At 41.9% G+C, this 16,565-nt stretch overlaps 1 protein-coding gene across 9 annotated transcripts in view; it reads left to right on the top strand.

The window, feature by feature from the left end:
* The window catches only part of PTPN13 (protein tyrosine phosphatase non-receptor type 13), a 129,708-nt gene that overhangs the window by 79,293 nt on the left and 33,850 nt on the right, over positions 1 to 16,565 (top strand). For 8 of the 9 annotated variants that reach the window (XR_010831397.1, XM_048074371.2, XM_048074372.2 and 5 more), the window contains 13 exons: positions 3,659 to 4,082; positions 4,253 to 4,350; positions 6,032 to 6,088; positions 7,377 to 7,469; positions 8,731 to 8,838; positions 9,585 to 9,716; positions 10,116 to 10,582; positions 11,566 to 11,709; positions 13,002 to 13,095; positions 13,856 to 13,941; positions 14,795 to 14,957; positions 15,804 to 16,018; positions 16,109 to 16,207. Coding sequence is in view for 8 of the 9 variants with exons in the window: in XM_048074371.2 (XP_047930328.2) it covers positions 3,659 to 4,082; positions 4,253 to 4,350; positions 6,032 to 6,088; positions 7,377 to 7,469; positions 8,731 to 8,838; positions 9,585 to 9,716; positions 10,116 to 10,582; positions 11,566 to 11,709; positions 13,002 to 13,095; positions 13,856 to 13,941; positions 14,795 to 14,957; positions 15,804 to 16,018; positions 16,109 to 16,207 (2,180 nt within the window). In the remaining variant the exon portion in view is untranslated. The remainder of the gene's footprint in view (positions 1 to 3,658; positions 4,083 to 4,252; positions 4,351 to 6,031; positions 6,089 to 7,376; positions 7,470 to 8,730; positions 8,839 to 9,584; positions 9,717 to 10,115; positions 10,583 to 11,565; positions 11,710 to 13,001; positions 13,096 to 13,855; positions 13,942 to 14,794; positions 14,958 to 15,803; positions 16,019 to 16,108; positions 16,208 to 16,565) is intronic. The other variant, XM_048074370.2, reaches the window with a different exon arrangement.

The following is a 16,565-nucleotide window of genomic DNA, read 5'->3' as shown; positions in this document are numbered from 1 at the left end:
ATATTAATTACAAATACTGCTTTCCTTCTGTTAGAGCAGTGAGATCCCAAGCAGTATTTGGGAAGCATTATTATTCATCTGCAGAAGCATCCTTTTTTTTTCCTTTTTTTTTTTTTTTCCCAGAGCTATTAAAACATTACTTAAAAAAGAAAACAGAAAGTGGTGGTTGGAAGAACTCAGCAAAACAGTAAAGAAAAGGACAGGTCAATAAGGACATTAGTAACTCTAGGCTGATCATCCCAGAAGCTGCACGTGTCGAAGGCTTCTTAAGGGCTGATTGTGGGTTAACAACAGAGTAAACACACATGTACCTAAGGCTTACAGTGTTCATGGGTTGGAGTAGCAGAGTGACGAGGATTCAAATGCTTCTAAAGACTTCAGAAATACAGTTTTACTGTGTCTAGCAGACTCACATGTGATTTCAGTTGATAAGTGGAGAAAATACTCTGAGAAAAGGGAGAAGATCTGGTGTGCATAATGGCAGTGAATGAATTTTCATGGAATATAACAGAGGATAGAGACATAACAGAGAGCACTTTGATAGTTCCTGTGATGTTCCATGGCATGTTTTTCACTTGCTGCACAGTGTCCTGGGAAAAAACGTTTTAACATACACAAACTTAATGAAAAGAAATAGGTTGGGAAAATAAGAGGAGAGTGCCTCTTGGATAACATTCTTTCTGCATGAATAAAAAGAGATGAGACACAGAGTTCAGGGAAAAAAAGTAAGGAACAATTTTATGGCACATAAGAAAGGATGTTAGCTATAACTTGAGAGATAATCACTTCTTTTATGCACAGCTTCTGTGTCAATGCAGCAAACAGAACCAGGCACCGAGTTTTAAGATGGATCTTTTGGATTCTTGAAAGGGTGTATAGAAAACCACAAAGATTGAAGGGTTAAGTCAGTTTTACAAAGGAAGATTTTAGAGCACATGAGAATTCTCAGTTATGGGGTTGGCAGAAAACACTCACCTGAAATCCATAGGAAAATTCAGTGTTGTATTGTCAGAGGGTACGTACAAGGTCAAGAATAGAAATCTTAAAATGTTTTATGGGGGTACTCTTCCTCAGGATGTGAACGCAACAAGAGCCAGCATCACTGAGCTTCTGTCACTGTCAGGAAACAGATTTGTGTGTATCTGATCCAGCAGAACCATTCTTACATTGCTTATCAGCTATTTGATGTGGATAGGGAGGTAATAGTTGTATGCTAATTCACATTTTAAAATGACAAAATGTGTTCCACAACTAAACCTTCTCTCTATCTGTGTGTTTATTACAGAGCAGGATTGAGTTACTGTTGCAGTTAATTTCTGACATATGTACTAGAGGAAGGAATGTCTTCCTCAAATGGCAGTGCTGAGGCTGTGGTAGCCAAATGCGCTCTGCAGTGGTGAATGCTTCAGCATTTAGTAGTGCTGCTGGATGATGCCTGCAAAAAAGTAACGTTTCCCTTGCAAGTTACACTGCTGCTTCCAAAAGCAGCTTATTTCCCAGCTGCATGTGTGGAGCTTAAAACACTAGCTAACAGAAAATGAGAATTATCTACGTGGTTGAGGATTGCTTTTCCTCCATCTTCCCTCTGAACTGACTCCAGGACATCAGTGAAGTTGATGAAGGGTTCAGATGGCCAGATTTCCTTTAGAGGTTTTAACCAGCAAACATGTTGCCACAGCTTATCAAGCTTCTGTGTGAGAGCCAAGCCACAGGAACTTACCTGCTAGCCTTAGGAGGCAGTTAGGCTAATAGATGTGGGCTCAGCTCAGCTTTGCTCTGAATAAGGCGGGGTTAGGCTAGCTTATATTATCTCGTGTTTGCTTTCAGCTAAGAATATTCACCCAGACGGTTCCCACGACTCAGCTGACACAGTAATTTAACTACAATCCAAAACCTGCTTCTCTCTGCTGCTTAAAGGAATTGGGATTTCAGGGGTCAGAAAGTCTGGCAAACCCCAGTGCACATTGTCTGTTCTGTGCTAGAACATTTAGGATGTCTCTGGCAGGGGAGGTCCCCAAGTTCACCTGAGTGAACTGATGTTCTTGTACCGGGTAGAGATGCTGCCAAGCTGTGATGGTTTTACTCAAGTGGGCAGCTGAGTTCCGCCACGGCCTCTCTCTCACTCCCCTTCCTCGAAGAGGAACAGGGAGAAAATACGATGAAAAAGGCTCAAGGGTTGAGATAAGGACGGGGAGATCACTCAACAATTATCGTGACGGGTAAAACAGACTCAGCATAGGGAGATAGTAAGATTTATTGCCTCTTGCTAACAAGCTAGAGAAGCGAGAAACGAAGGAAAGAAACCAAATACGCCTTCCCCCCATCCTCCTCCCGAGCGGCGCAGGGGAATGGAGGAATGGGGGTTGTGGTCAGTCTGTGGTCAGTCTTTGTCTCTGCCACTCCTTTACAGTCACTCTCATCCTGTCTGCTGTGGGGTCCCTCCCACGGGATGCAGTCCTTGCTGAACTGATCCGGCATGGGCTGGCCACAGGCAGCAGCTCTTCAAGAACTGCTCCAGATATGGGTCCGTACCACGGGGTCCATCCCCCAGGAGCAAACTGCTCCAACCTGGGTCCCCCACGGGCAGCAGCTCCTGCCAGGTCACCTGCTCCTGCGTGGTTTCCTTTCCACGGGCTACAGGTCCAGACTGGAATCTGCTCCGGCAGGGGTCTTCCACAGGCCGCAGCCTCCGTCAGTGCAGGTCCACCTGCTCCACCATGGTCTCCTCCATGGGCTGCAGTGTGGAACCCTGCTCCACCGTGGTACTCCATGGGCTGCGGGGGGACAGCCTGCTTCACCATGGTCCTCACCACAGGCTGCTGGGGACTTCTGCTCTGGCGCCTGGAGCACCTCTCCCCTTCCTTCTTCACTGACCTTGGCGCCTGCAAGGCTGTTCCTCACTCCTCTTTCTCTCCCACCTGCTGTGTGTGGCAGCGTCTTTTTTTTCCCGTCTTAAATATGCTCTCACAGAGGTGCAAACAACATTGCTTATTGGCTCGGCTCTGGTCAGCAGTGGGGCCCATACCTAACATGGGGCTGCTTCTAGATTCTTCTCACAGAAGCCACCCCTATGGCCCCCTACTACCAAAACCTTGCCACGTTTAGCCAACAGGGCTGTAAGAGTGTCAGGGACTTGTGAAGAGAGTTAACCAGTGGTTGGATGGAAATTGTGTGGGATCTGATAGCGTGGATGTGGGGCAGCGCTGCTTGTTCAAATTCTGGAAAATAATTGCACGAGCAGGTTAAAGGAGGTATAGTCTTACAGTTCACTTGGCTCGAGATGCGACAAAGATGACTTGCTTGGCAGACGGAAGTGAAGTGCCTGTTCATAAGGTGGCGTGGCAGTTTAACAGGAAGTACGAATCTTTGTACTAATAAGGGGATAAATGTTTTTCAACTTAGTGTTTTTGAACTTCAGTGTAGCATACAGTTAGGTTAGCATACTATCATTAAATCCAAACTTTGCTTTTTGAGCAAGCTGCATGGACGTCATATGTATGTACCTGATGATGGTGCATACTTTTGGGTGTTATGCCTACAGGAAAAAAAGAAGCTTTGAGTTGGTTGTTTAAAATGCATGCCTTATACAAAGAGGTCGCATTAGCTCTGTTTTATAATGTGAATTTGTTTCTTCTTTAAAAAAAAAAACAATCTGCAGAGCGAGCTTCATTTAGGAGTCTAAACCTTCATGCAGAGTCTGTCAAAGGATTCAACATGGGACGAGCAATCAGTACCGGTAGCCTGGCCAGCAGTACTTTGAACCGACTTGCTGTCCGACCTCTGTCAGTTCAAGCAGAGATTCTGAAGAGGTTGTCCTGCTCCGAGCTCTCACTCTTCCAGCCTCTTCCTGGCTCTTCAAAGGACAAGAACGAGAAGACTTCATGGGAAGACAGACCCAGGGTTATGAGCAAATCATTTCATGATCTGAGTCAGAGCCATATCTCGGTTTACCCTCCAAGGAAAAATATTATTGCTGCTTTGGACTCTTCCTCCCAAAAAATAGAGGACATAATGGGAAGAGTCTTTCAGCAAATGCCGAAATTTGATACTGGATTGGCAGCAGGAGCATTAAAACTGAGCAAGTAAGAGTCTCTCTGACCACCCTGAAATGCCTTTGTGTACAGTCAATGTACATATGCATCGGTTTTGATTTATTATTCATATCATTATTTTATTACATTGATCCTTCCTTCCCTCTCCCAATTTCCTTTTCCCTCTGTCTGGTTTCCCCTCTCTCCTTCTCCCCTTTAAGTTCAAAATCTCATGCAGGTTTAAGTAGAAGTCCTGAAAGAAAGAAAAATGAATCGGACTCATCATCCATTGAAGATACTGGTCAAGCCTATGTTGTAGGTCAGCATACAAAAATCCTATTGCGGTATTTACTAACTAACCTCTAAAATTGCTTCAGATGTAATGCTTTGATATACATATTAAGTGGTAGTAATATTTGGACTTAAAAAAGGGATCACATGTTAAAGTACTCCAGACACATCGCCTGTAATTCCAGAATAACTGTAGCAAAGAAATAAAAAAAGAAATACTCCTATGGAGAAAGTGACAAACGAGTCTATACACGGATATGCAAAGAATCAATAGTTTATGGTACCGATTGCACAAATAAGTTCTAGCAGACAGTAAAAATCAAGTTCACAAAAAAACAAGCTGAATGCTTTTAAACTCAATCATTGGATTATGGAACATAAAATTTTAGTAGCTCTGTCATGAATTTCTGGTTATAGAAGGTTCCCTGTTAAAATAACAGAAGCAAGGATGACTGAAGTATCTGCAACCTTAACTTGCTTTTTGTGTGTTTAATATCATAACATTGATTGGTTATGGAATTTGAAAACAAGTGGGAGAATGTTAAGTTTATGGGAGTCGATAGAAGTGGACCTTTCGCTCAGAGGGCGATGAGGCACTGGAACAGGTTGCCTAGAGAGGTTGTGGATGCCCCATCCCTGGAGGCATTCAAGGCCAGGCTGGATGTGGCTCTGGGCAGCCTGCTCTAGTGGTTGGCAACCCTGCCCAGAGCAGGGGGGTTGAAACTAGATGATCTTTAAGGTCCTTTTCAACCCAGGCCATTCTATGATTCTGTTCTGTGAAATAAAAAAAATGCAAATAGTGACGTGCCAATACTTAACAACTGCACACAAAACAAGGACTGAACTGGGAACCAAGCTTTTTCTGGATTAAGAGCATCAGCTGCTCAGAAGTGAGATGAGGCATGGAATTTCTGTAGAGACTGATGGCAGCCATTTATCCTGTGCATTTAGCTTTACAATTAGTCTTGTTATCATGTGCTAACCCATGATCTCTGGGTCAGCAAGTCCAATAACCATCTTAGTTACATGTTGGACATTGATGCTGCTGGGGGACACATATTCTTTGTGGATGAAACTCATCAGCTGAAACTTTAGGGTTTAGAGTTTGAGAAGGTCTGCGCTGCTTTGCTAAAAAGCTTGAATGGTCTTAACTCATTTAATTCCATAACTTAGTACATTTATTATTTCATCCTCTGTAAAGTACAGCCTTATTTACTCAGCATTGCTTCTTCCAAAGAAAATATGGTCCTAAGTGCAAACCAATTTGAATAGAAATATTTGGTCCAAGTGGCTTGTTACTGCCCAAACTTGCTTGTTACTGTATAAAATCTTACAAGGCTACTGTTCTGTTGCTTTATAAAGTTAGGTATATTCATCAAGTCGTGTAACAAAATTTAGTCTTTGACTTAGGCCTTTCCTTAAAACCCTGCTAATTTTATCTGAAGTTAAGAGTGGCTGTGAAGGCCAAAGCTCTGTCCTTTCTTTAATTCTTTGCCTTTGCATGAGCTACCCCCCTCTCTTAACTTCGAATTGTGACCAAAGTACTTTAATCACCACAATTTGCTAAACCATAACTTCTTTGGTGTCATTTTTCAACTAAGTAATCTGATATTGTGAATGAGCTCATGCATGTTCTGTGTAAAATCTGAAGCTTCTCCATAGCTTTATGAAAAAAACGATAATGTCTAATATTTGCATTCATGTTGCAGGCGTTAGCATGAATAGTTCTGGAAATCTTCCATCATCAACACCATTAAAAGAGAGCAGTAAGTTGATAAATAGCATGTCCATTTAATTATTTCAGTCAGTTACTTTTAATTTGTACTTGTCAAGTGCTTCACTTGAACCTGTCTTGTTTCTTGGCTATTCTTAAATCAGATACTTCTGCCACTTAGTTGGATGTGGAACGTTTTGCTAGATACAGCTTCCAATATTTGTTTTGGATGGCTTTTTGAGGGAGATTTTTACGTTTGTGTAATGCTTTTCTGCTGTGGAGGGTGTCTCTTCAGCCTGATGCTTGGACAGTTGTTACCTAACATGCCATGCCCTTCCAAGCTCATTTCCCTTACTTGTGAGGCTAATGATGCTGTAGGGTCCCAAAAGAACGTGTTTTGACTTTTGCAGCGGGGATCATAACCCTTTTCCAGATGGAGAAGTCTGTCACATTCTCTCGCATCAGGTTTTTTTGTTTGTTACTGGTGTGCAGAGCACACTAGGTTTCTGCTGTTGTGGAAGCACTTGTACCATTTACAGCAAAACTGAGCTAACTGTCCAGTCTAAACGAGTTCCATCTTCTACAGGTAGAAAAGTCATGAGGTCAGACTTAGAATACATTGCCTTTTTTTGAACTGCAGGAGATGTTGTTGTGGTGGGTTTTGTTGTTGTTTTTTTTTTTTTTTAGGTTTTTTTTTCCCCAAATCATGCTGCTTCTGTCTCTTAAGTGCATGGATCTCTTTCAGCCTGTTGAGAACACTCATAAGTCACATAAAGCTACCATGAGTGTGCTCAGATTTGAGAAGCGGCAGAGTCACCAGCCTTTAGACCTGCAAATGTGGAAGTCAATTTAAACAAGATAGGGTCTAGAAGATGTTTCTAATGTTGACTGTTTAAACAAAGGACCGTCATTAAGAGAATTCACTCTTAACCTTTAGTAACTTAATATATTAAGCCCCAGTTTCACTTTTACCAATGTGTTTAAGCCCTGTGTCCCTGGGCAGGGTACATAACCACAGATCTATATACCTGGCAGAACCAAGACCTACCAATTTGAAGATTTAAGGCTCAGGTGAGCTCAGACTACGCTAAGTGCTTTTCTTAGGAGGAAACAAAGATTTTACCTGATGAAGATGAGATGAGGTGCAATTTTTTTTTATTTTTTCTTTTTTACTCATACGTGGCTTGGAACATCCAAGCTGGACCCACTGCTTCAGAGAAGCTTTTCAGTTTATCAGAGGACTAATTTCTCCTATGGAATAGGATTTAAAGGCAAACCTAAAAGGATGTGCATGTGCAAGTGTTCACCTCGTGCCTGATCAGCAAATGTTGGCTTTTCAGCTGACTCTCTGCAAACAACACAGAGCAGAGTTTCCTCGCCAGAAAGAGAGATCACTTTAGTGAACTTGAAAAAGGATGAAAAAATGGGTTTAGGTAAGTGACTTTAAAATTGTTGAGTTTGTTATTTTTTATATTCGTTGAAGCTGAAAATAAAATACAGTTTTGGTGTTCTGTTTTGAAGTATTTATCATAGGACTGAGGAAAACAGACATGAGTTGGATTTCTAAGGCATTTGTTTAAGATGCAGAAGGCTAGGCTTTCTTAACAGCACACGCTACTGACTTGATTGGTGTTAAGCAAGCCTGTTTCTCAGCTTCTCTATATTACGTGTGGTATAACATTTCTGATTATTGCGAAATAATCATCATAGAAGTTAGCATTTGAAGTTTGTCTCTGTGTTCAGCTAACACATGGACACCTCACAGTTGTGACAACTTGGAGGTTTTAAAGAAAACCTTATAAAGCTGTTAACAAATAATTGTGTTCTCATAATATCATTGAATGGAACATTAGTATGAGGTTTAGTGAGTCTGGAAGTTGAGATATTTGGATTCCATTCCTCTTCCTGTTGTTGTTTTCCATAAACCCATGTAATTTTTCTCTTTAGTTTGATAACAGTTGCACTTGAGGGGAGGCTCTTTGAAGTATCCTTTAGGGTATAGTTCTGTCATTCCACATAAGACTGTTTTGTAAATTTGAAGAGGGAAAAAGTCGACAAGATCATATTGTGCAGGGTCAACACTAAACGTTAAGATAAGAGCTGACCAAAAAGGATAGCAGTTCATATGAACTTTACCTTTTCTTTCCCATGCAATCTGTTACTTTGTTGTTCTGCTAGAGTAGAGGAGACCTGTCATCTTTGACCTTTTTGTTTCTTGATCATGGACATCTTTGCCAGCTTTAGCTTGTAGAATTGGCAGATAGATCTTAGAAGCTTCAAAAGAAAGCCTAGGTATGTTGCACTTCAGTACACAAAACTGGGGTTTGACGAACCCCGTTCTTAATATCAGGGTCAGACATTTAAGTAAAGCATCTAACATTTTAAGTGCAAATACATTTCATCCAGTCAGTGAATGGACATATAATGTTATCTTTTTGTGCATGTTTTTTGTGCCACAGTTGACAGCTAGACAAAGTCTGAACTGCTTACTTAAAAAACAAGAGCGCAGTAAAGTTTTATCAAAAAGCTTTAGCGTTTACTTTCATGTAGAATTCTTCGAGATGTATAGATGATTTTCTGTTACTTTACATATGTTGGAATGACTAAGTTTTTGTCTGTTTTGAAATATAGACTTGCAGTGTATTAAGATAAACTTTGATCACTGACATATTTGCATCGGGCCTTTTTTAATAGGCTTTCAAATAGTTGGTGGAGAGAAGACTGGCAAACTTGATCTGGGAATTTTTATTCATTCAGTTACTCCTGGAGGGCCAGCTGATCTGGAAGGATCTCTAAAGCCAGGTGAATAATGTAAATTAGGAGAGGGGTATACATGACACAAAAGGCCAAACACCTATGTAGTGCAGTTGTCATCTATGGCTGCAGAAGTCAGTCCCTTAAACGTGCCAAACTTCAGATTCCTTCAGGATAACTTAGAAAACTGGTGATGTACATCTCAGTTAGACAATATGAAAATAAACGACATTTGCATCAAAATAAAAATTGTAAACTTGAAGGAGTAGAAAATGGAAAATTCGTAAAAAGAGAGACGTTTTCTTTGATACTATCTCTTGATTGGTACTTTCTAATTTAAAACTGTTTAAACTCCCAATCCATACCAGGATTTAGGGAAAAGTGCATGTAATCCTGTTAATACTATTTAAAAAAAGAGAGAAAATGGATTTTATGTAATATCAGTGCTTATTTATTTTAGTCTGTGCCTTGAACTGAACTGCACAGTCTATTTCACTTCTCAGTTTCTGTTTTTGCATCCGTTCTGCTTATGGCAAAGGAAAAGGTTGAATGAGTGAAAAAAAAATCAGGAAAAAATAACAGGGAAAGGTTTGGCAGTTTCAAAAAAGGAAATATCATCAGTTGTTGATTTTTTTCTTATTAATGATTGGGGTTCCTTTTCCTAGCATCAGTTTAATTTTAGTAGTTTTTATTCCATGCTTTGCATAAATGTGTTCAGACCTGCACACTCATGTCATCAATGATGGCTGAAAATATGTATGTTAGATTGTATCTGAACAAATCATTTTGTGCAGGACACCGACTAATATCCGTGAATAGCACAAGTTTAGAGGGTGTCAGCCATCATGCAGCATTAGAAATTATAGAGAATGCACCTGAAGATGTGACACTTGTTATCTCTCAGCCCAAGGACAAGCTATCCAAAGGTACGGAGAGAAATATTCTTTACTATTAAAGAGTTCTTCTTTGAGTTTGAGCGATCTGCCTTCTCTGACAACTTTTGTAAAGTCCTTTCTCTGTTTCCTTTAATTCACTGATCTGAGCAACTGACCTAGCCACCCATAACTTCAGTCACTTCTGTGAAAACCCAGCTAATACGTGCTTGAAGTTGTGTTTTGGGACTGAAAGCAGACGCATTGAACTTAGCAGTAAGATAACTTGTGGTAACCTTTAGTGAGGACACACTGCTTGCACTTTAAGATGAAAGTGTTCTACGTGATATGGACCAGTAAAACCGTGCATGGCTGTAAACTGAGAAATTTCTGTAACACTGCAGACAAGATGTTACCAGCAGCTCCTGACTGTCTTGTCTCATGGTCTTTCAGCATCATCCAACGCTGCACACCTCACTAACGGAACCAGGACTTATTTAAGGAGGCCGTCGTCTGTGCAAGACAATGAGGCAGAGTCCTCTTCGGAAGAGCACAACCGGTCCCATGGCCACCAGAGGCCTGTCTCAGGGAGTTTGTCTGGCTTGTCAGGAGCCAAGCGGGATGGGAGCATGAGCTCCCAGGACTCCAGAACTGAGAGTGCCAGCCTGTCTCAGAGCCAGACTGCCGGCTTCTTTGGCAAACGTGCAAGTGGCAGAGCCCAGCAGGATCCTCAGAACAACAGTGATTCCCAGACTGGGCTTTCAAAAAGTAATGAGAAGAGAAGATCGTCGTCTGACAGTGCTCGAGCAAAAATTAAAAGGCCTGGGGTAGTAGAGTCGGTGGAATATTCTGACCGAGGAGATTCTGACATGGATGAAGCAACTTACTCCAGCAGTCAGGAGCAGCAGGCAGATAAAAAGGCATAGTTTATTTCATATGAGCATTTCCCATTGGTGTTAAGAGTGGGAATGAAATAGCTGCCTGTGGGTGTGAATAAGGTGAAAGGGTGTGGGAGAAGGCCAGCCTAGCCTGCAGCTTATCCTGCTAATGGCAAATGCTAGTAGCTAATTTCTACTAGTTTGGTGATTTTGTTCAAAATGAGTGGAGAAAATCACTCCTGTGACTTCCAAGAGCTTTCCAACATCACATCATGGGCATGTCTTAGTTGAGGCAGATTCTGCTTTGGGATGAATGTGTAGTGCTCTTGCTGATTCTGTAGAGAACATGTTTTCAGTTCTTTGGTTTTGTCCAGTGTGATTGTGGGGTAATGGCCACTCCCGAAGATAAATTAATTTACCTGGAAGATAATTTAAATTTTTCCTAGATCAGATAAATTAGTAGTGATGTGTCTGGAATGAGTAGCTAGAATAGCAGCTCAACTCCTATTGTTTGGGAGTTCATTATCTAATCAAGGAAAAAATGCTCTTGTTTAATGAGAACTTCATTGCAGCGAGCCATGCCCGAGCAGAGAGCTTGCTGCTTCACCTTGCTGAAAGCACATGAGAAAGTACTACAAATTCATCCCTAACTTGCAGTGATCCCTATTTTTGGCTGATGGAGATAGTTCAGTGAAGTTGTAATAATTAATCCAACAGACCCTAGGCTGCTGTAATACTGAAGTTTTATAGTTAACAGTTTCTCTGTTCCACAACCAGCTCACTTTGACAGTAAAGACTCAGCCGCTGAAGGCCAGGCATGTTTCTGCACTAAAACTTTGACTGCAGCTTTAGAGGAGTTAAAGCTATGAGTCTTACGAGTCAGACTGGTGGGTCCTTTCCAATGTGGACTCCTTTTGGCTGCATCTGACTCAAAAGCTCATCCTGTGGGGGTCTTAACTGCAAACTTCTGTTCTAACAGAAACCTTTCTCTTTGTTTTTCTTTTTGCTTTTTGTTTTAAATAAAGGAATCTTCCTCAGCGAATACAGCACACAAAACGAATTCTAAAAAGGTTACTGCAGCACTTCTTAAACCTGGAGATATCTTTGAGGTTGAACTAGCCAAAAAAGATAACGGCTTGGGAATAAGTGTCACGGTACTGTTTGACAAGGTTTTTAGATGTTTTCTCTTTTTCTCTACTCCCAGCAACCCATTAATTACTAAATTACAAGGAAGCAAAACATTTTCTGGAGTCACTGCAGAGTATACAGCTTTACTGACATAGAATTCATCTCACCAAAGCTGAAAAATTATAATATTTTAAGTCCCTTTTTTGTCATCTCCCCTTTTGTTGTTTTATGGTAAATCCCCAAAGTCCTAGTAGAATCTTATCGTAGAAACTACTTGCAAGTACAAATAAAAAGATGGTATTTGGCCCCTGCCATCCAATAACATGCAAGGGAGAGAAATAAGACCTTTTCTGATGGGCATCGCAGGCAGTGGAAGTAGTGTTACCTCAGGGTATCTGAGCACTTCCATGCGTACATGCACTGTGTTCTTTGTTCTCCCTCTGCTGGTTAAAAGGCAGAAAGCAAAAAAAATACTTAGATCCAAATTAGACCTGGCTGACACTGCCTCGCAAGGTTACTGCCTTATGAGATCAAAAATGTTTTTTTAGTGGACAAATTTCTCATCAGGTTATAAAATTTTGAAGGTAGTTTGCATTTAGGGCCTGCTACCCTGCAGAGTGGCGCTTCGGGGTGATGAGAAAGATTTAGAACTGAGATGCACACGTTTTTTCACAGCTCCTGTTTTTGTTGTGTCTTAAAAAATGCTTTTTGGGTAGCTTAATATTCCAATATACTCATTGCTGGGCTCCCTCTGCCCTCCGAGTCTGTGGAGAAGCTCTGGTGGTGCAGCATTAGCTGTCTGTGAGCCAGAATCACTAAGGCCCTCAAAAAGCAGTGCCGTTTGAGCTTGGGCAGGTGTTTTGAGCTTAAACCTTCAGACTTCTATGATGTGAGAGAAGGCAGCACTCCTTAGTTTGGTGTTACATCAGAGAGGGTGAATCGGAGTAGGACAGTGCATGGTATGCATCTTCTGCTTTGGCTGTTGATGCGTGCTGTGCTCTCAAACATCTCGGAGCGTCTGTGTGCATGCAAGCCTTAAACTGCAGAGCAGACGTCTTTTTGCTGAAAGACGCCTGTTTGCCCTGAGTGCATCTACACTGTGAAGCATTGTGTTTTTGCAGTCTTCCCACCCCAGCTTCACTTGTAACAAATTGCATGACTGTGGGAACATGCTTTGTGAAACAGTTTGCTTTTGATGGTTTGGCTGTTCCTTATACATGGCAGTAGCCAGAGTGCTTCCTGAGTGCAGCTATCCTTGTGTGACATAGCATTTAACTACACAGTGCTCTGACTGAAAAAAGGCTGACAAATCCTGGTTTTGCTCTCCTTTTAGGGTGGTGTAAATACTAGCATACGGCACGGTGGCATTTATGTGAAAGCGATTATTCCTAAGGGAGCAGCTGAAGCAGATGGCAGGATAGAAAAAGGTAATATTTCACTTGGTTCAGTCAGACTCTTAATGTGCAAAATGACAGATAACTGTCTGTGGTGGACTTGAGGGGTACGCTGTGGCCTAGAAGCTAGGAAATATGTTGGATGAAAGTACGATTAGAGGAGGCACTGAGAAGAAGAGCAGTTTCCCTGAGCTACTGCATTTGCAGTTGTAATTTTATATACTGTCTCAAATGATTTGACAGGTAATTCTGCAGGGAAAGATAAAATATTAAGACAATTGCAGAACCAACAGAAAAGTGCAGGGATGGTAGAAAGGAAAAATATGAAATACGCTGCATGATTTCTGTTTCCCTAATGCAGCCTGTGGTAATGCAGAATATTTCTCTGTGCCAGCCATGGAGAGGGCTTTGTTTTATTTGTGGCCCTCTTGCTTGTTGTTAAGGGTAACTTGACAGAGAAAATCAATGTAATTGCTATGATTTTTCGTGTTTCTAAGCCAGGTTTCATTCTTTACTAAAGAGAGAATTGCCCTTATAGACTAAAATATTTTTTAATAAAGATTTTGAGGTTTGTGGCAGATAGCATTCTCACAGTTAATGCTGGCTTTGACACGCTGTTATCCCAGATTAGTTGAGTTGCAGAGTTCTCTTCTTTGTTCAGAGAACGGAGGGGAGAGAGGATTTACTTCAGTAACTGCCTTTGTTAGCTGAGACGTGAAGGTTTCTGTATGTCACGTATGTTTTACAGATGTTCTGATTAATTTTTCTCAAAGGACTCATCATTTATTTGTAGGTGACCGTGTGCTTTCTGTCAATGGGATTAGTTTGGAAGGCGCTACCCATAAACAAGCTGTGGAAACACTGAGAAACACTGGGCAGGTAAGTGGTGGTTGTTCATTCCTTCTGTCTGTAGTAAACCAGCTGTTCATGAGGGAATAAAAATAGAGGAAACTACAGACAGGAATTCTCCGCAGTGTGCTGGTTGTTTCAGGTGTGATTTCTCAGAGACTGTTGCTTCCTGGGTCCCAAGTCTCTCTGTCCATCCAAGCCAAGTTCTGGTGCTGTGTGTGGGTGAGAGATCTGCAAGCCATTGGCTTCTGCTTGACCCTGAGTTTCGTAGGAAGGAAGCTGGGGCACGTGGGTTGGAAAACAGCTCTGGCATGCTACAGTAAGGTCCTGAATCTGATCCACTGGGAACATAAGGGCCTCCATGTGTGCAGCTGTGTTTGCATGTTGTGTGAGTAGCTTTATTTGAGTGTTATCTTTTTGGAAGGCACTAGAGTCTGCCAGCAGTGTCTCCTCGTAGTGCTGTTCATGGCTGCTGCTTCATCTGTGGAAGTACATGCACACATGAAAATAGCCAGTGACTGCACACATCCAGAACTATGAAGGATTACTGTCTGTGCACACTTTATAAAATGCTTTTAACTCTTCCCTGTACCCATGTGAAAATCACACCATCTTTGACACTTAACCCCTTCAGAGCCTTATTGGAAGAAAACCTTTTCTGATTCTGCCTTGACAAATAATTTGCAAGCCCATTAGTTTATTATGGAACTTGGTGCTCACAGCCTTTAAAATAAGGAGCGAACTGAGGACATGTGAGGGAGGGAGGTGTCCATAAAACTTGCTGCTGTAAAACTTAAGATCCTGAGAAGTTAGAAAGAACCATAAACTGTGTGTCATCTCTGTGACTGTTGCAACTTAACTAGAGATTGTTTCATCCCTTTAGGTGGTGCATCTGCTGTTGGAAAAAGGGCAACTTTCAGCAGCAAAGGTTCATGCTCCGGTAACGCCACAGTGCACGCCTCCAAATCAGGTGGGGCAATGTGAGCCTCAGGAGAAGCCAGCGATAAAAGCTACAAATGCCAAAGACTACAGCTTTGTCACTGCAGGTCGGGTCTTGTAGGAAAATTGTCTGAAGGCTCAAAGCATCCTTTAGCTTTATTAGTTGTTTTCTCTTATCTTCTGTGAAATAGAAAGGCAGACAGGAGACAAAGCTGGTAGGAGTCTCTACCAAGCACCAGCACATAATGGAGTTTCTTACTTTTTGTGCTGTTGCATTTGTTGTGAAGGTTTCCTTTCTCATCTTGTTAACATAACTCAGTGGCTATTAACTGTTTCCTCTCTCACTGCTCCTGGTTGTTTCCCAATTTTGCCAGCCTTGCAGCCCAGGTTGGTAGCAAGATTGGGGTAAAAGGGGTGCTGCTAACTCTGGTACTGCTAAGAAAAGCATACCAAGTGGAGGTCGAGATACTCAGGTGTAAATGAGAGCTCCTGTAGGTCCTGCTGTTCCTGTCTAGATGAGAGTAGACATCAAGAGCTGGGTGAGGCCAGAAGAGAGACTGGAAAGGTGAGAATTTTCTGGCTGACAAGAGGCTGGCACTCTTCAGCTCCTGCTGGGGATGTGTGAAAAGGGAGGGAAGCCTACTCAGATGGCAAAGCCACTTCAGGTGGCTTTTTGTCTTCCCATGTGGGGTTTATCTTGTCTGTCAGGATCTACCCTTACTTCTCTCAAAAATGTTTGATCAGTGGCCAGAACGGTTACACCACTCGGCTGTAACAGCCTCCTGAATGGACTGCTTTGGAGACGCCCTGGCTTTCAGCAACTTGGAAGGTGAAGGAGAACTGTGTGAGGGGGGAGAGTGTGCAATGTCACATCTGGAGTCAGAGCACATGCTGTTGTTTTTTTTAATGACCAGCATGGTGTAGAAAATCATGTGTAACTCTTTCTCTTGCAGAGAACACATTTGAGGTGAAGCTGTTGAAGAATAGCTCAGGCCTTGGGTTCAGCTTCTGCCGTGAGGATAATCTTACCCCAGAGCAGCTGGGCTCAACCATTGTGAGGGTGAAAAAGCTCTTTCCTGGGCAGCCTGCTGCAGAAAGTGGGCAGATAGAAATTGGGGACGTCATTCTCAAAGTGAACGGGGCATCACTGAAGGGTTTATCCCAGCAGGTATGTGCTTTCTGCTGTCTGTCTTAGTGGTGTGGTAGCCTTGGAAGTCTTGGTGTCTGTGTCTAATACTGAATCCAACTCTGGCCATAGGAAGTCATCTCTGCTCTGAGGGGAACATCTCCAGAAGTTTCTCTTCTCCTTTGTCGGCCACCACCTGGTATACTACCAGACATCGATCCTTCTTTGTTGGTAAGGTCTATGGCATAGAATATTTTTCTTTTAATTACTGTTTGAAGGTTTATTTGTTTGGTCTGGTGGATTAGTTAAATAAATGCAAAATGGGGGTGGAAAGATGGGTGAACGGCACTCACAGAAATTTTGTTCCTCTGGTAAATTCCTTTATCCGAGTACCAAGGATTTCACAGATTCTAAAAGAATACAAGCCTTCCATAATGTATTTGTGGTTTGTTTATTAATATTGTTATGTAGTCTAAAACATTTGAGATTGGCTTAAACTTTTGGGGGGAGGGGGTTGATTAGTAGATGATAGGTTTGAAAAGTATGTTCTATTTGTCTGCTTCTGGCACATGTAAAACTGGGGAAAAGA

Source organism: Anser cygnoides, chromosome 4, assembly GCF_040182565.1.
Source record: "Anser cygnoides isolate HZ-2024a breed goose chromosome 4, Taihu_goose_T2T_genome, whole genome shotgun sequence".
NCBI classification, from domain to species: Eukaryota; Metazoa; Chordata; class Aves; order Anseriformes; family Anatidae; genus Anser; species Anser cygnoides.
This window is presented reverse-complemented; position numbering and strand designations above follow the sequence as displayed.